The 19,863-nt window shown below is 37.0% G+C and overlaps 5 protein-coding genes across 5 annotated transcripts; 3 read left to right on the top strand and 2 right to left on the bottom strand.

Moving 5' to 3' along the window:
* Positions 1-145: 145 nt before the first annotated feature.
* Positions 146-1,157, bottom strand: PHYBLDRAFT_60176 (hypothetical protein; the record flags this gene model as incomplete). Its single annotated transcript, XM_018440607.1, has 2 exons — positions 146-540; positions 1,133-1,157. 2 exons carry the CDS (start codon positions 1,155-1,157, stop codon positions 146-148), a joined length of 420 nt encoding a protein of 139 aa, XP_018288315.1.
* A 559-nt stretch (positions 1,158-1,716) lies between these two features.
* On the top strand, positions 1,717-3,242 carry PHYBLDRAFT_148820 (hypothetical protein; the record flags this gene model as incomplete). The annotated part of the gene is made up of 7 exons (XM_018432167.1): positions 1,717-1,731; positions 1,778-1,900; positions 1,998-2,044; positions 2,102-2,274; positions 2,341-2,386; positions 2,473-2,612; positions 3,073-3,242. 7 exons carry the CDS (start codon positions 1,717-1,719, stop codon positions 3,240-3,242), a joined length of 714 nt encoding a protein of 237 aa, XP_018288314.1.
* Positions 3,243-7,688: 4,446 nt separating this feature from the next.
* PHYBLDRAFT_96064 (hypothetical protein) lies at positions 7,689-11,683 on the top strand (the record flags this gene model as incomplete). Its single annotated transcript, XM_018443948.1, has 3 exons — positions 7,689-8,099; positions 8,189-9,834; positions 9,892-11,683. Coding segments are annotated over 3 exons (3,849 nt in total), but the record flags the coding sequence as incomplete, so codon positions are not given.
* Positions 11,684-12,977: 1,294 nt separating this feature from the next.
* Positions 12,978-14,008, bottom strand: PHYBLDRAFT_60172 (hypothetical protein; the record flags this gene model as incomplete). Its single annotated transcript, XM_018440606.1, has 2 exons — positions 12,978-13,166; positions 13,847-14,008. 2 exons carry the CDS (start codon positions 14,006-14,008, stop codon positions 12,978-12,980), a joined length of 351 nt encoding a protein of 116 aa, XP_018288312.1.
* Positions 14,009-15,338: 1,330 nt separating this feature from the next.
* PHYBLDRAFT_96053 (hypothetical protein) lies at positions 15,339-19,512 on the top strand (the record flags this gene model as incomplete). The annotated part of the gene is made up of 3 exons (XM_018443946.1): positions 15,339-15,923; positions 16,012-17,657; positions 17,715-19,512. Coding segments are annotated over 3 exons (4,029 nt in total), but the record flags the coding sequence as incomplete, so codon positions are not given.
* Positions 19,513-19,863: the final 351 nt, after the last annotated feature.

The raw sequence follows: 19,863 nt of genomic DNA, 5'->3' as shown, positions 1-19,863 counted from the left end.
ATACCTAAATCCGGAATTTAGATCTAAATCTTTTGAATCAAAATCTAAACATCTGTAGGTTTTCTCAGATTTTTTTTTAGATTCTATCATTTACTAAATTTCTATTTTTAAATTTTAGCCTTTAGGAAAAACCTCACCAAAATCATCAGCTCTTTAGAATCTGTGTTAAGAAACTGCTGTCGTCATCCTCCAAATCGGATTCAACGTGTAGGTCTTCGTTAACGGAATCGTCATTGTGATCAGGGGCGGTCGGCTCGGCAGTGTTCGTGGTCTGTCTTTGTGACGCTAGGTTTCTATCGGCATATTGAGGGCTAATATCGTTAGCAATATGAGTTGCTAACTTATGATATTTGGTAAGGTGGCGTCGTAGATTCCATACGCGATCGAAATCTTTTCCATAAAGTGAGCAGGTCTTTCCGATATCGTCAAAGGCAAAATTGTGTTGACCTGGTCCTTTGGGAGCAGAAACTACCACCCTAGGATTTTTTGGGTAATTAATAATACGCTGCATCACAGGGCTTTCGTGATGCAACGTATTGTCTAACGTGATAAAGGAGTATAGACGACCACCATATATTTATTTATTTCTGCATCTTGAAACAACAAGTCGATTTCTTTCAGGAACCAATGAAAAGTGTTATTCATGTAACCAGTAATAAGCGTATAATGGTCTTCAAAAACCAATGAAATTCATTAATTTGTTACAGTTTAGCTTGACACAAAAAATAAACTGTGCCTTTTTTTGTTTCATGCAACTTTTTTCATTTTTCTAAAGATCAGGCAACAAATGGCACATGATCTTGCTACTCATTAGCTAATTATACTACAGATCAACTATGATCCTCCCACATGATTAAGATCTTAAAAGGTATTGCTAATGATGTGATTCTATTACGAGTTCTGATTAATAAAATCTAATTGAAGTATAATAGGGCATATGAATTCTTGACATAAAGAGGTATGTAAAGAATCTTGCTCGTATACTGATTTTATCCATACTAACATAAACATATGTCTTCTTCTTTTTTGCTTTGTTTTGTTTTTTGTTTTTGTTTTTGTTTTAGATTCAATTAATATGTGGTAAGTCATCTAAAACATAGTAATCTTCATCAAAAGTCCATGTACTAATGACCTTTGTTTTTTTTCAGGTTTGACATTTTCGCTCGGATTTGAAACTTGTCCTTCCAATAGCTTCTTTGCTTTTATTTTAAAAGCATTAATATGGTTTTTGCTTTCAAACATGTAATTGGGTTTTTCAAAATTCTACTTGCTTTTGTTTCTGGAAACATTTTCAGAGTAGCTATTAAATATTTCTAGCTGCTAGTGCAAGCATACCTACTCTACAGTAGCAGCTACTGCAGGGTAGGTATGGGAAGCCTAAAATTATCTACCCCCAATATTTTCAACCCATAAAAATAAATAAAATCGTATTTTACCAGCCAATTTTTTTTTGCGATCCCATTTATCAATTTTGCGATTCTTTCGGACCTGAAACTTCAATGAAAAAGCTATTCCCAAAATGGTAACATAAACTCACGGGCTGAATTACACAATTGTTACACGAAAAAATCTGCCGTGGTGTGAAGTATTGCGGGCATTAGAAATGCGCTTTTATTATTATCACTCAGTGTACCAACGTAACCTATAAGTCTATACTGTAAAATGTTATCAATACAGAGAAGGACGCTGATGCGATCAAGATAATGAACGAATTTAATGCAAGGAGTCGTTGTATATAGACACTAAAGTAAATTAATGCTGACACGGTTCACTTTAGTTGCGACAGAAGAATGGCACCGCATTTCAGGACAAGTACAAGGCATACTGGGCAGACCGGGCTGACGCTGATGACACAGTGACCGAAGTGGTAAAGAAGCATATCTTCAAGATGGTCGCCGTTGTAAATGAAAATGTCTTTTATGTCGTAGAGTAATCAGTTAAAGAGGTAAGTAACCATACCATCAGAACCATACATTCATACTAAAATTGATCATCAGACAAAGATCGTGGAGGTTAACAAGAGTGTACATGAGATAAATCGAGAGTAAGCTCGAGTTTGCTATTTTATTACACATATTCCCTCTGATTAATTAACATTTAGGATCTCTGACGAAGAGTTGCTTGATATCGACAACGGAGGCGTTCTTGACATCAGTAAAGGTGTGATCGAGGAAGAGAAATTGGCTCATTTGAGAGGCATCGGAGTCATCCACCCATATCAACTGGAAACATCATGTGAACCCCTTGTCAATGCCATTGAAAAAATCCCTCCAAGTATCATTCTGCTTCGTTAAGCGCTCAGAACAAGCATCTTGCTGCCCGGGGAGATATTTACAATAGCAACTCACGCAGATTTCAATTTCGTTGAAGTTTTTGGCACTCATTTGTAAGTATCGCAGAAAAGGCAAGTTAGTCTATGTTAGTCTATGTTAGCTCTTGATTTTATTTGGATAATATTATTTTCATGGAAAGTCCCGTTAATCCTCACACGTCAAAGAAATTAGAACGCGATGTCGCTCGTCACACCAGCATCATCGTGCTCAATAACTTGTTCTTGGCTGATAATGACATTATCGACCTCTGCTGGCTTGAAAGATCGACTGACCATACTGGTAGCACAAAATGAGACGTTATTGGCTTCTCTGTGTCAAATCCAAAGCTTGTTTCGCTTGACACATGGTGGGTTGGTTATGTGGTGTAAATTTCCAACTCGGTCACAAGAAAATGAATACGAGTAGAAAGACAATTTTATTAAGGAAAAAATAAAAAGAGCTATTTAACTACTTCGAAGTTCACTGCGATGAGCGATACAAGAAACACTGGTGGATAAAATTCACCGTGTCACGCTTTTGGTTGAATTCTCGGGTGTAATCCAACATAATACTACTATTTCAAAGAAGATTGATGATGAAAAAAAATGATCAAAGTAATAAAGTCAGTCTTAGCCTTCACCGAGACATTGACAGACAAGATACCCCTCCCTATATACTATTGCCGATTCTATGGTAAATACAAACCTTTCCATACCGAAAGCACATGGCTTTTTCACCATCTTTTTTTTTACACTGGTAGATAGCAAGATTTTCTTTGAACCTTTGAGTTTACTCGACCACCACCCTTATTCAAAGCGAACTCATTGCATTTGTTACCTGCTCCATCACGCCAAAGGAGCTACAGAAGTTTATCTCCTCGACAAGCACCATGTTCGCTTGGAAGTCAGCCGTCGTGAATTTTGCATCTGATATCAATGATTGTAAAGATCCCTTTTGAAAATGAGTCCTGTTATATGAACTTTCGTCAGTTTTACCCCCACCCCTCTATAGATGTAATGGTACCACTGACATTAAATAAGCGATGGTTCTTTTAAGCTTGCTTAATGTATAATATTTGGCATTTTGTGCTGTGATTTCTGTCAAGACACTTTTTAAACTTCATCGTCATCATACCTCTTGCTCACCAAAAATTCAATCGAGATACAATATCCATGTGCAAAACGGCCTGCTAAGGAAAAATTGGATCAGAAGTAAGACATAATTTGGGTAAATTGTGTAGCTAAAAGCTCATTATTGTCTTCCATATGGACATACTGGATTGTATGCTACTCGCATTTGACTTGAAGGCTAGTTTTACCAAGGGTCTAGGTCATTAATATTGTTGGATATGTCTGGTTTTCGGTGAATTGACTTGGTTTGCAATTCATCTGTTTAGATTGTATCAAGCATATGTTGGATTCAGGCACGTGAGGCAGAGATGACGCTTAATTCATTGTAATTGAAAGCATTGCCTGTGAGAATCGCATTTATTTTAGTGTACCTGACTAATACCCGAGTAATTACTCTGTAAAGCAATGTCCTATTTTAGGGTGTCTTCAAGTCACACTTTTTCTCTTATCTTTTTAAAATATTTATAAAGGCTAGTTGGAGAATTATATATATATATATGGATGTGTAATGCTTAACGTTAGCTTTGTCTGTTCCACTTTTATTTGTATTTTTACCGATACTTACAATCAATTGCCCGGCAATTTATATCTATTATTATTATTATTTCTTTTTTTAGAAAATAAAAATCGATATCAAGATTATTAAAGCGTTTATTTGGGAAAAATTGGAACATACAATTGCTTTACACAAACCTAAAATAAACGATGTACAAAATATTCTAATATTCTTGGGGTATGTTGTAAAAACAATTACTTTATTTATAATATTTCTGTTTTGTTTTAAGCCAATATAAACAAGCTAGCTAGGCACTGTAATTATCAAAGTTTAAAGAAGTATTCCAAAGATGATTCAAATATTCTATAGATATTCATGTATACTTTTATGTCTATTTATGGTGTCATAAATATATAACCACATATACACATAAATAAGGTTTTTTTTTCCTGACACACCACATGGTAGGAAATACAATTAGGTTTCTTTCTATACCAGCCAGTAGTATATACAGGTCTATTTTTGGGATTTCGCGCGAAGGATCAGGAAGGACGCAAAAATAAATAATAGGAAATATCTGGGAATTTGAATATCAGCAATAAAGCTTGATTATATCCAAAAAAGGGGTTTATGTCAGTAATTTATATACAAATTTTATATATATATATATATATCTCGCATTTCATTACAGTGACATTTCCAATGTACAGGATTAGTGCCACATAATGAAACTTTGATGGAACACCAACTATAATCTTAAATAGACTATATATATATTTGATCATTTTCTTTATTTTTTTTATTGCGTACAATTTATAGTTTTGGCTTATCCAGTAGAAGATCTACAGAATATAAGAATAAACTTTAAAGGAACAAATAATAATAAAGAAAAGCCAAAAACAAAATAAGCACAGACTACGAAAACAAAGAATATATATCTTTTGTGCATTAAGGCGAGTTAAAGAAGCGTATTGGATTGTAACAGTATATATATATATATACAATTACACTCAGAAACAGAGATATATGTATATAATAGAGAGCTTTGGATCATAGTATTATGATATAATTAAAGAAAGCTGGACTATTGCTCTATTTTTTTCTTTGTTTTACGCGACAAAAACATGTCACTAAGATTACAACTTGACAAGCGAAATCTACAACCAAATTTGAAGTGCCTTTTTCATATTTATAGTACCATCAGTAAAAATACATTAATAAGAAAGATAATATAAAGCATAATAAGAAGAAAGGGGAGGAGGGGAGTGAAATGAAAATCCGTATATTTGATAGAGGAAAAGGCGTTGATCAAATCAGTAGGTTGTATTTTACGATTTAACCAGACAAAGACCACACCTATGGCCAGAGATCTGCTGGTATTATTACCGAGAATATCTGCTGGTTTAATTTTAAGAAGATTTCTGTTAACCTTCTAGATCATGCTTTTGAAAGATAATGGCTTTGCCTTTGTCTTTATCTTCGTATTTAATTTATTCGTTTTCCCAGAAATGTAGTAAGCACTATTAATTGGCTGAATTAAAAAGAAAGAGCTATATAGAATTGAGGTCATCGAATATCTGCCATTACCACCTGATAGCTATCCCATCAAAAGGCAATTGATTTACTGTAAACAACGATGGTCGTGTACGAAAAATGAATGTGCAATGCATGGCTAAACTGATTGTTGGTCTCTAGAATGAGCGGAGTGTATACTCCAGAGAGGTTACTGCGCAACAATATTGCAGCAGAGTGGATTGATTCACATTAAAGAAAAAAGACAGATTATTTCACACCAATAAAAAAGGCTCTTGCTTTATTCCATCATTCTTTGGCTTAAGATGCTTTGAACTATAGAAAATTCTATAGTAATTTCGTACATCATCTTACAACATTAAATTATTGCGTGTTGTATTTTCTCAACTTATAAAGATGAATAAGCCAATTTCAAAAAGCATTAAATAATATGGTTCTTATTTCTTCTGGGATCGCGTGTGCTGTGTGTGTGCTTTGGTTTTAGTTCTTAATTGATTTATAAGAAGTTGCTGCGGCAAGTACGTTACACACAAATATTTTCGTGCCTACCTCCCGAGCTGGAGACTCTTTTTAGTATTGTCATTGACCGTAAAAATTGTAATTAATTGGTTATTATAGACAGTACCAGCTTAGAAATCAAGAATCTAGAACAATTTACTTATTTTTACAACATTTTTAGATCATTATCTTTACAAGAAGTGTTTTTTTTTTGCGTAACAACCATATTAATTTAATGTCATTCAAAGACATTCTCTTTGTCTTACTCATTTATTTATTTATTTTAGAAAAAAGAACCCTGATAATTGGAAAACTTATAAAGTTAGATACCCATTTGAGAAGCAATTGCTATTTAGAGGATGTGGGTAAATATAATGAAGCTATATGTCTTGTGCTTTGTACCTTAAGTTTTATACTTTAGGTTTTAGGTTTATCAGTACGACTACTATGTTATTCCTTCATTTTTTTTAATGACCAAGTATAAATCCAACCAAAAATTTCTTAAGTAATACTCTTATCTACTTTCCTTTTACCGAAATAATATTCAAACCAAGTATATTTCCGTAGAACAAAGCAATGGTAAATAGTCCTTTACTTTCACAAGAATACAGCAGATCACTAAACTTTAGATTACCTAGGGTTATCCTGTTGCGACACTACAGTGCTCTGACAAAGATGTTGCGGTGGATTTAATTCCGCTTGGGATCTTTGTTTTGGCCAGTTTATATCTATTTGCTTCTAGATGGGGCTCAAAAAGAAAATATACATGGGTCGGTCCTAATAATACACTCTGGAAACCGCTTGGTATTTCTCAATCTCTTCTTTGCCTTGCCAAAGCCATCGGATATGTCTACTATCTCACAATCAGCCCCATGGACAGCGCATGTAGAGTAATCAGTTCAGTCTCTCCACTATTTATTTGGGTAATATACATATACATATACATATACACACATAATTAAATATCCACAGTTGCTTATCCAATTCAAATTATAGTCTGCCTTATTTATTATCTCAGTTACCGCACCATCTTATACCCTATTTTCATCCCGCCATCACCTCTACTTCTTTGTCAGCATCTTCTTCTTGTCACTTTCTGCCGATTTTTATTCTGCATATATCCTGTCAGAAAGAATTACAAGAGTTGCACGAGATACCTATTTTGTAATTGGAAATCTTGTTGTCAGCTTTTCCCTTTTCTTGATTGCTGGTACTACACCACAACCTTTGGACCCAAAGAATATTGAAGCCAAGAACAACGAGAAGATCGAGATCAAGGATAACAAAGTTTATCGTAATGTAAGCCACAAAAACACAATTTAATCAATTACAAGTTACTAAACTTACTCCAATAGAACCTTATTCTCAGTCCGGAAGCTACAGCCAGTATATTTGAATGGATTTCCTTTGGATGGGTAAGTTCTACACTGCCTTACTCTACATCTAGCTACCTCCCACAAATTACATTAAATAACGATTAGAAGATATATATATATATAAAGATAATAATCATCTCACATTTGTACTTTGCAGATGAACCCAATTACATATTTTGGATTCTCAAATGATCTGACTCGAGAGAACATCTACGCTCTAACCTACCAACACTTAACCCGTTTTGCATACGAAGATTTTTGTGACACCCTTACATTTACAAATCGCAAGAAAATTCTTCTCCGTATCTACAAGTCCAATGCAAGTGCTATTTGGTATCAGCTCATCTTCTCAAATGCCGCTTTATTTATAAGCTACTTGAGCCCTTACTTTCAACAAAAACTGCTTGAGTACATTTCCGATCCCCAAGGCCGCTCTATCAACGTTGCATATGTCTATGTACTGGGCATGTTCGCTGTTGGATTAATCAAACCGTGTTTCAACGGCATTAATTTATGGCTCAGTAGGCGTTGGAATGTCCGCACTTATTCTATGCTGAACAGTGAAATTTACACAAAGACTCTAAAGCGCAAGGACACATCTGGAAAAACTGCACTAAAAACAGGCAAAGACGATGAAGATGATGAAGATGAAGATCCAGAAAATGATAAAAAGCCTTTTAGTAGCATTGGAAAAATCACCAATTTGATGAGCATGGATTCAGATTATCTGGCGGATTTGCCTTGTTATATTTATGTAAGTTGATCACAGTAAAATCAATCAAAAAATATATATACATATATACATTATGAAATTGCGTTATTAATCTTCAAACAACTTTCCAGATGCTTTACAATTCCCCAGTTGAAGTAGCTGTGGCTATGATCTACCTTTACCAGCTACTCGGATTTGCAGCACTCATTGGTCTATCTGTCATTATCCTTTCTTCCCCGTTTACCGCATACATATCTAAATTAATGGACAAGGTTTACAGAGAGCATGCAACATCCAAAGATAAGCGGAACAATTTGGTCAACGAGTTGCTTCAGGGTATTCGCATGGTCAAATATTTCGCTTGGGAAAACAATTGGAAGGAGAAAGTTATGAAGGCACGTGGCGTAGAAGTCAAGAAACTTATCCGAGCCATCAGTGTTTCAGTCATGTTTTCCGTCAGTTATCTTCTTGTTCCAGTACTGGTCTCTTGCTCTTCGTTTATCTGGTATACAAAAGTGGCCGGAAATGAGCTTACTGCAAGTGTAGCATTCGTTAGTATCACATTGTTTGAGATGCTCCGTCGTCCCTTGAGTGTAATTCCTGACACCATGGGTACATTGACCGAGGCTTGGGTCAGTCTAAAGCGTATTGCGTCGTATATGGATGAGCCTGAAATTGGGGATGGTATAATTAATGCACCCATAACTGTTCCAATGGGAGTCTCTCCTGATGCCATTCTTGCTCGCATCGGTGTTGAGGAATCAGTTTTCCGCTGGCATTCTGGTGAGCCCGAAGCCGAAGATGCTGTTGCCGCTGAAGTAGATCCAGATGAACACCCTGTCTTCTCACTTACAGTTCCTGCTTTTGAGTTTCCTACCTCCAAACTTAGCATTATCTGTGGCCCAACCGGAAGTGGAAAGTCTAGTTTCTTGTACGCCCTTTTGGGAGAAATGGATATTGTCTCTGGACGTGTTTACTTGCCTTCCAGGAACAAATTAGACCTTGATACTTATTCCATCATTGATTCCAAGTATCCCTCTCTCGTCTTAAATAAGGTTGCTTATGTAGCCCAGCAAGCCTTTTTACAACATGCCTCGATCCGTGACAATATTTTGTTCGGCCAAGAGTTCGATCCAGTTCGTTACAAAAAGGTGCTCTCCCAGTGCGCCCTCGTCAAGGATTTGTCTATCTTGCCTGATGGTGACCGTACAGAAATTGGTGAAAAGGGTATCTCTTTGTCTGGCGGCCAGAAACAACGTGTCTCTTTGGCCCGTGCTGTTTATTCACATGCAAAGACCCTACTTTTGGACGACTGCCTTAGTGCTGTTGATGCACACACTGCCAAGCACATCTATCAGCGTTGTATTAAAGGCGATCTTCTTAAGGGGCGCACAGTAATTCTGGTTACCCATCATGTACGCCTTTGCTTACCTGCCGCCAAATTTGTCATGAGATTTGAGCGTGGTTACGTAACTGGCTATGGTTCTGTCGAGTCTCTTAGAGAAGATGGTTCTCTGATCCGTATTTTGGGTGACGAAATTATTGAAGACAACACAGAAGCTGAAGAAGAACTTATTGAACAAGCCGACGAGGAATTTAGTCTAGTTGATGACAAGGCGGTAGTCAATAATATGATTAAAGAAGAAAAGTCTGAGAAAGGACAAGTGAAATTCAAGGTGTACATGACGTACTTTACTGCCTGTGGTGGCTGGTTCTTCTGGACTGTTCTACTTCTATCATATGTCGTTTCTCGTATATTTGTATTTGGAGAGAACTGGTAAGAAAACCTTTACAGATATGTGTTGGATATAACAACTAATAATGGCTACTATAGGTGGCTGAGACTTTGGGTTGCAAACAGCACCAGGTCTACAGATTCCGATAGCTTCTTGGTTAATACTGCAGTCCCTGTCGTCTTAAATGTATTGTCCCAAGTCAATGATACCACCAAAAGCCAAAACGTATTCCGCGCTTGGGTACACGAGGAAGATCAGCCAAGAAGTGTTGACTACTACATTCTTATTTACCTGTTCATCTGTTTGGCTGCAATTTTCATTGAGATGCTTCAAAATGTTATACTTTACTGGGGTTCTATTCGCGGTGCCAAAACTTTGTTCGAAGAAATGTTGGATAGGATTGTTCATGCCCCTATGCATTTCTACGACACCACTCCCGTTGGTCGTATCCTCAATCGTTTTGGCAAGGACATTGGAACCGTGGACATGAATATAGCTCCCACAGCAAGCAAGTTTATTGATTGTATAACTGGTTTTATTGCGTCCGTTATTGTCATTGGTGCTATCACTCCCCAGTTTATCATCGTTGCAATTGTTATTGGCGCTACGTATGTCGTTATGGGTGTCCTTTATCTACGTGTTTCCCGTCAGTTTAAGCGTCTTAACTCTGTCAGCCGATCGCCCATTTACTCCCACTTTACCGAAACACTAACTGGAATCATTACTATCCGTGCTTATTGTCAAGAAGAAAAATTCTTGCTCGATTTTTACAAAAAAGTTGATGGATATATTTCACCTTTTTACCTTTTGTGGATGAGCAACCGCTGGCTGTATGCTCGGGTTGAACTTGCTGGTGCATTTGTCTCTCTGTTTGCCAGTATTTTTATCGTATTAAACCTTGATACTATTGATGCTGGTATGGCCGGTATCTCGCTTTTCTATGCCCGTTCCTTCTTGGATAATATTTATTGGATTATTCGTCAGTACACCCAAATAGAAATTAATCTTAATTCTGTTGAGCGTGTTCAAGAATATCTCGAGATTGACCAGGAGCCTCCGTATATCATCGAAGGAAGCCGCCCCCCTGCTGCCTGGCCTACTACTGCATCTGTTGAAGTAAAAGATCTTGTGATCAGATATGCAGAAGATCTTGACCCTGTACTTCATGGAATCTCTTTTGACATTCGCCCCCACGAAAAAGTGGGTATTGTTGGACGCACTGGGTCAGGAAAGAGTACCCTTGCTCTTAGTTTCTTCCGTTTCATCGAACCAAGCAGCGGCAGTATCATTCTCGATGGAATTGACATTACTCATATTGGCGTGCAAGATCTTCGTTCCAAGCTCACTATTATTCCCCAAGATGCCGTTTTGTTTTCTGGAACTATCCGTTCCAATCTTGATCCCTTTGAAGAATACACAGACAGTGCGGTCTGGGAATCTCTCGTTCGAGCCCACCTTGCTCCTGAAGACCGCGATGAGGAAGTCCCAGAAGGAAATGCTACCTGGGCTGTCACTAGTCTTAGCCAAACTGTGAGCGATGGTGGTAACAACTTCTCTCAAGGTCAACGTCAACTGCTCTGTATGGCCCGTGCATTGCTCAAGAACAGCAGACTTATTATTATGGACGAAGCTACTGCCAGTGTTGATTTCGAGACCGACAAGAAGATTCAAAGCACAATTCGCGAGGAGTTTGTTAACTCGACTTTGATCTGCATTGCCCATCGCCTGAGAACTATTATAGATTATGATCGAGTTTTGGTGCTTGATCAGGGTAATGTTGTTGAATATGACACACCTGCAAACCTGTTGATAAATGGTGCTGGCACTGGTTTGTTTAAATCAATGTGTGAAAATTCTGGTGAACTTGATTTGTTAATCGAAATGGCGCAACATACTGAAGATCTAAACATTTCAGACAAGATATTCGGAAAATCTGATCAACACACCATCAATCGCCAAGGTTAAATAGAGATACACAACAATGTATAAATATGCACAATATGGTCTATAAGCCCCCCCCCTCTTTTTTTTTGCAAATATAAGCATTAAATAAATATTTTTTTTTATAAAATTGCACAGTACCAATTACTTGTATAGCACATTTATCTCTTAAAATATGTTTCTTCTTGTATTTCAATGCAACTAACTTCATCTTTTAAAAATTAATTGTATAAAAAAGTCAGAATTGTATGTACAGATTAATATGTATATAAGAGCTAGCTTGTAAAGTATGAATTTCTAACTTGCCCGAATTAGTAGCTAAGTTATATTTCATAAGCTAGAAGTGATGACTATTAAGATACTGAGTGTCAGCCACTATTTGGTGTCTTTTTATCAAATACTTATGCTGTTGGTATTATTAAGAATAAATAATAAGCTCGAATCTATTAAATATATACATATATATAAAGTGAGCGAAATAAATAAGCAAATATTATTAGGAATAATGTTCCTTTAAATTACTGTTAACAGGAAACATGATTTATAGAAATCCGAATTATAATTAGCTCGACAAGTTGTGTGAATAAAATGAAAGTATTTATGGACTTTAATTAGGGTCTAAAGCTGTTTAAGAATTTATTTTGGGAGCGCTTGAGACAGACCCAGGTTAGATTTAAATAGTTTTGACAGAAACTTGAAATAAGAATTGTCAGCCTAGTCAATAGATGCGGTAAAGGTTATTGCTGTCAAAATTGGTGACATTATGAAAGATAAGATATTTGGTAGGTAAACTCTCTCAAAGATTTTTCCACAAGATTGTATGATTCTCATGTAAAATCTAAAGGTCCCACGAATAGAACAATTCTATATGAATAAAATTGAGATAGTACCTGCTAGCGTGCGGGAACTGGTCCAGTTATTTTAATTAGGCTTTGACACTATATTCACAGTAGTATTTTTAATAATTAAATTTTACGTGAATGGAGAGTGGAAAAATTAAGTCGGTATACTATAATATTGTCATACCAAGGAAGGTTGAAAACTGTATCAGGTGAAACTTTTTTGCAACACTGACATATATTTATCTTTATGTATCCATATAAAGCCTAATTTAGCTTTAATAATCCAAAAAAATAAAAAATATCAGGAAATACTTCCGAGTCCAGAAGCACACAGTTTGCTGAGCATAATGGTATCTAATATATTTGCTTTAACGAGTATATGATGTTTACTCTTTATTTGATTAACAGCCCATAAATGCCACAATATTTTTCGATATCTGGCAAAATTTCCCTACTTTATCCGATTTTTTTGTCAAAATTGTAAAAACCTTTCTGACCATTACCCTTCTACCATAACGTTTGTCGCCTGTGAAACATTGATCTGCATAAGAAATTGCTGTGACAAGAATTGCTACACAATTGTATTCCAGCTATAGCCACATTACCATAATGTTCGATGCGAAATTTTGATATCCAATACTATCTGTACTTTATCTACAAATGTTCACTCAAATGGGAAACTTGGGTACACACATGGTCCAAGAATATCGGGAAACAGTCCACTTAATTAGCCACTCAATAATATATTTCTACATGATATTCCTGTCAGACGAATATCAACTGAAATTACAATCAATCAAGTTATAGCTAGTATACTTCTGAAGTACTGGTACACCAATTGACTAACCGTTTTCAATTATATCTGTTTCAACAGCTCATTTAACAATAAGCTTGCCCTAATAATTACAAAAATTATGAGATCGGAAGTAGATCTAAGCTAGTATCTTAGCTCAAGGCATTTTATTTCCTTGGCTATAAAGTAATTAAAAAAACCACAATTATGCTCCCCTCCACAATATATATATATATTGATCTTAAACTTGCTAACGTGTAAATTACAGAAAGACACTGATATAAATATAGAAATTCAAGCCTGATAGAAAGGTAAGGGTGTAAATAGAAGTATGGATCAATGAACCGAGCTGAGATATACAAAAATTAGATATATCTAAAAAAGAAATTAATAAAAAAAAACTTTAATACGAAACATCAATATTAACCAGAAATATATAGCAGTGAATACAAAGTTAGTTTGTGCACACAATTATACAATATAATGGACGCTAAACGACTTGAATACGAGTCGTAGGAGTTTTGAGTCAATCAGTACCATGTCAGCAACATATTTGAATAAAGATAAAAAGGCGCAGTAACGGTTACAAAAATCAAATATAGGAATACCCAAATATCTTCTTGGAAAATATGTATACATGACTAATCATATGATGGGCCATATAAGACATGCTTTAACAAGCTTACTATGAGAATAAAGTATGAACTATTTTATATTAAAGTTTTGGTTAAAGGAATGAACTGTACATTACACAAATATGCTTGTACGATAAAAATATCCCAAATTCCCTTTTTTGAGATTTTTTATGTACTATTTTCCTTTTTTATCAATATTACACAAAGGCTGATTTTTAATCCTGATAAGTTGATATGGATAATAGGTAGTACATTACAAACTTTGTATTTTTTTTTCATATATATATTTGTATCAATTTATAAAGCTTGGGCTCGATAATATTTATCCTTTTTATTCCTTCTTGTTCCCTTCGTTTACAAAGCAGATAAAGCCAAATACTCGGAAGACTTTAAACAGAGGACATAATGGTAAGGAATTCAACATGTATTACTTTATATGCCTTCCTGACACGCTCTTTAGGACTATCCCTTCGCTCCATTTGAATGCACTGAAAGGGAGTAAGTATTCGCAGTCAGCTACCGAGAAACATAGTTCTTACTCGCCATTTAGAATTGCTTTGAGCCTTCTCCCTTCATGTACATTTGCTTGTGTTCTCGGTTTTCTTGTCGTTCGCAGATGGGGATCAAAAGAAAAAGATACATGGGTTAGCCCTGAGACAAAATTTCAGAAAATATCCAAGCCTCTACAGTCTCTACTATGCTTTGTCCAAATCATTGGATGGGGATATTATCTTGTATTTAGTCTCAAAGATAATGCATGTGTAGTGATTGAAGCTGTTTCGCCATTTTTGATTTGGGTAAGATTTACTACAAATTCATAGAATTATAATTAACTTATTTCTATCTTTATTTAGTGTGTTGTATTTATAATATCGGTCACTTCACCAGTATATAACCTCTATTCGTCTCGGCATCATCTCTACTTCTTTATTACCGTATTCTTCTTAGCAGCATTAGATGCAATTGCTAGAGTATGCGTCCTAAAAGAACAAAGTAATCAATCTATAAACGAGACATATTTAGCTATTGGAAATGCTATTGTATCTTCTATTCTCCTCTCGATGGCCAGTATTACACCACAACCTTTGGATCCAAAGAATATTGAAACCAAGAATAATGAAAAGATCGAGATCAAAGATGGCGATATTTATCGTAATGTAAGCCACTCATCCAATGTGATAGATTATAGTTACTAAATTTGCTCCCATAGAACCTTATGCTCAGTCCGGAGGCTACGGCTAGTGTGTTCGAATGGATTTCTTTTGGCTGGGTAAGTTCCCCAAGCATATCATATAATGCCCAGAGTTCCCAGGTCTCACTTTTATGCTCTATAGATGAACCCACTCATATATTTTGGAATTTCAAATGAACTGACAAGAGAAAACATCTATGCTCTAACCTATCAACACTTGGCTCGATTTGCATTTGCCGAATTTTGTGAAACCCTTGTGTCCACAAATCGCAAGAAAATTCTTCTTCGTATCTACAAGGCCAACACAGGCGTAATTTGGGCTCAGTTCATCTTTTCGACCGCAGCAATGTTAGTGGGCTACTTGAGCCCTTACTTCCAACAGAAATTATTAGAGTATATTGCCGATCCCCAAGGACGTCCTATCAATGTGACATATATTTATGTCTTGGGCATGTTCGGTGTTGGATTAACGAAGGCAACTTTTAACGGTGTTCAATTATGGGCTGGCAGGCGCTGGAATGTCCGGACCTTTGCAATGTTAGATGCAGAAATTTATGCAAAGACCCTAAAACGCAAGGATATGTCCGGCAAGATCGCGAAGGAAAAGCCTGAGGGTGAAGAAGAAAAAGACGAGGACACCAAGAAGCCATTCAGTAACACTGGAAAAATTACCAACTTGATGAGTGTTGACGCTGATCGTTTGGCAGACACACCCAGTTATATTTTTGTAAGTCGATAACTGTATTAATCAATATATATATATGTATATTATGTTATTATTTTTTTAACTTTTTTTTTAAAAAAAAACTCTCCAGATGCTTTACAACGCTCCATTTGAAGCAGTCCTGACTATAATATATCTTTACCAGCTACTCGGATTTGCAGCAATTATTGGTCTGAGTGTTATGGTTATCTTTTTCCCATTTACCGCATACATATCTAAAGTAATGACCCAGATTTTCAAAGATTACTCGACAGCCAAAGATAAGCGAAATGATATAGTCAACGAATTACTACAGGGTATCCGCATGATCAAATATTTTGCATGGGAAAATAACTGGAAAGAGAAGGTTATGGCAGCACGTCGCTTTGAAATCAAAAAACTTATCCGCGCTGTTACTATTCAAGTCGTGTTTTTTGTTACTTATCTTACCGTTCCAGTCCTAGTATCATGCTCTTCCTTTATTTGGTACACAAAGGTAGCCGGGAATGAGTTGACTGCAAGTGTAGCATTCGTTAGTATCACCTTGTTTGAGATGCTCCGCAGTCCTTTGGTCCTGATCCCCGAATTAATTACTACCCTGACCGAGTGTTACGTATGCCTAAAGCGTATTGCATCGTATATGGACGAGGCCGAAGTTGGTGATGGTATCATTAATGAACCTATTCCCGTTCCAGAAGGTGTTTTGCCAGAGACTATTCTGGCACGTGTTGGTACCGAAGAGTCGGTTTTCCGCTGGCATTCTGGCGAGCCTGAAGCCAAAGACGCCGTTGCTGCTGAAGTAGATCCAGATGAACACCCTGACTTCTCACTCAAAGTTCCCGCTTTTGAGTTTCCTACCTCCGAACTTAGCATTATCTGCGGCCCAACCGGAAGTGGAAAATCTAGTTTCTTGCATGCCATCTTGGGAGAAATGGATATTGTCTCTGGACGTGTTTACTTGCCATCCAAGACCAAGCTAGCCCTTGATACATACTCTGTCATTGATCCTGAATATCCCTCTCTCGCCCTGAACAAGGTTGCTTATGTAGCCCAGCAAGCCTTTTTACAACATGCCTCGATCCGTGACAATATTTTGTTCGGCCAAGAATTTGATCCAGTTCGCTACAAAAAGGTGCTCTCCCAGTGCGCTCTCGTCAAGGATTTGTCTATCTTGCCTGATGGTGACCGTACTGAAATTGGTGAAAAGGGTATCTCTTTGTCTGGCGGCCAGAAACAACGTGTCTCTTTGGCCCGTGCTGTTTATTCACATGCAAAGACCCTACTTTTGGACGACTGCCTTAGTGCTGTTGATGCACACACTGCCAAGCACATCTATCAGCGTTGTATTAAAGGCGATCTTATTAAGGGGCGCACAGTAATTCTGGTTACTCATCATGTACGCCTTTGCTTACCTGCCGCCAAATTTGTTATGAAACTTGAGCGTGGTTCTGTAACCAGCTATGGTTCCGTCGAGTCTCTTAGAGAAAATGGTTCTCTGGTTACCATTTTGGGTGAAGGAACGAACGAAAATGAAGCAGCTGATGAAGATGAACCTATTGAACAAGTGGACGAAGAATTTAGTCTAATCGATGACAATGCAGAAGTCAATAATATGATTAAAGAAGAAAAATCTGAGAAAGGACAAGTAAAATTCAAGGTGTACAAGACATACTTTACTGCCTGTGGTGGTTGGTTCTTCTCGTTTGCTTTGCTCTCATCGCTTTTCATTGCCCGTGCCTTTTCATTTGGAGAGAACTGGTAAGTCAGACTTTAAGGATACGCTTGGAATATGAAAGCTAATTATATCAATTTTAGGTGGCTAAGAATTTGGGTTGCAAACAGCGCCGGGTCTACGAATCCTAATGCGTTTTTGACGTCTACTGCAGCTCCCGTAGTATACAATATAATGTCCCATGTCAATGAAGTTACCAAAAATCAAAACGTGTTCCGTGCTTGGGTGTACGAAGACGATCAACCGCGAAGTGTAGACTACTACATTCTTGTTTATCTGATCATCTGTTTAGCCGCAATTCTATTTGATTTTCTTCGAAACATTATACTTTTATGGGGTTCTATTCGCGGTGCCAAAATTTTGTTCGAGAGAATGGTCCATAAAATCATTCATGCCCCTATGCGCTTCTTCGACACTACCCCTATTGGACGTATACTTAACCGTTTTGGCAAGGATGTAATGACTGTGGATATGAATGTGGCTCGCTCAGCAAGTCATTTACTTGACTGTATAACTGGTTTTATTGCATCCATTATTGTCGTTGGTGCAATCACTCCTGAGTTTATTATTGTTGCTATTGTTATTGGAGTCGTCTATATGGTAATTGGTGTCGTTTATCTACGTGTATCGCGTCAGTTCAAGCGTCTCAACTCTGTCAGCCGATCACCTATCTACTCCCACTTTACTGAAACACTAACAGGTGTTATTACTATCCGCGCTTATTGCCAAGAAGAAAAATTTCAACTGGAGCTTTACAAAAAAATTGATGGATTTATTTCACCATTCTATCTTTTATGGATGAGCAACCGTTGGCTGTATGCTCGTATTGAGTTTGCTGGAGCATTTGTTTCTTTCTTTGCCGGTGCTTTCATCGTATTAAACCTTGATACTATCGATGCTGGTATGGCCGGTATCTCACTTTTCTACGCCCGTTCCTTCTTGGAGAATATCTATTGGATCATTCGTCAGTATACTCAAGTAGAAATGGACCTGAACTCAGTTGAGCGAATTCAAGAGTATCTCGAGATTGAACAAGAACCTCCTGCTTCTATCAAGGGAAGTCGCCCCCCTGCCGCCTGGCCTACTACTGCATCTGTTGAAGTAAAAGATCTTGTGATCAGATATGCAGAAGATCTTGACCCTGTACTTCATGGAATCTCTTTTGACATTCGGTCTCACGAAAAAGTTGGTGTTGTTGGACGCACTGGATCAGGAAAGAGCACCCTTGCTCTTAGTTTCTTCCGTTTCCTTGAACCAAGCAGCGGCAGTATCATTCTCGATGGAATTGACATTACTCATATTGGCGTGCAAGATCTTCGTTCCAAGCTCACTATTATTCCCCAAGATGCCGTTTTGTTTTCTGGAAATATCCGTTCCAACCTTGATCCCTTTGAAGAATACACAGATAGTGCGGTCTGGGAATCTCTCGTCCGAGCCCACCTTGCTCCTGAAAACCGCGATGAGGAAGTCCCAGAAGGAAATGCTACCTGGGCTGTCACTAGTCTTAGCCAAACTGTGAGCGATGGTGGCAACAACTTCTCTCAAGGCCAACGTCAACTGCTCTGTATGGCCCGTGCATTGCTCAAGAACAGCAGACTTATTATTATGGACGAAGCTACTGCCAGTGTTGATTTCGAGACCGACAAGAAGATTCAAAACACAATTCGTGAGGAGTTTGTTAACTCGACTTTGATCTGCATTGCCCATCGCCTGAGAACTATTATAGATTATGATCGAGTTTTGGTGCTTGATCAGGGTAATGTTGTTGAATATGACACACCTGCAAACCTGTTGATCAATGGTGCTGGTACTGGTTTGTTTAAATCAATGTGTGAGAAGTCCGGAGAATATGATGTATTGATAGAAATGGCACATCAAGCTCTTCAGCGTGATGGTTCAGATAGAGTTTTTGAGCAAGCTGATCAACATACAGCAAACCGTCAAGATTAAGTAGAATTATACAAAGATGTATAGATATATATAATTTTATTTACCAAATTTCTTTTTGCTGAAATAAGCATCAAATAAATGACTTGAAATGGAACAAAAACTGTTTAAATAAAGTATATTTATGTTTTATAATAAAAATCTTTTCTTTACTGTTCAACCTGGATTATTTCAAGCTTCTTGCTTTTCTTTAAAAACAAAGCAAGAATTATATAGATTGTAGAACTGTACAACTTTATAGATACATCAGAGGTAATTCGTAAGGTATCAACTTTCAGTTTGTTC

The sequence above is a fragment of the Phycomyces blakesleeanus genome (genome assembly GCF_001638985.1).
Source record: "Phycomyces blakesleeanus NRRL 1555(-) unplaced genomic scaffold PHYBLscaffold_19, whole genome shotgun sequence".
Lineage (NCBI taxonomy): Eukaryota > Fungi > Mucoromycota > Mucoromycetes > Mucorales > Phycomycetaceae > Phycomyces > Phycomyces blakesleeanus.
This window is presented reverse-complemented; position numbering and strand designations above follow the sequence as displayed.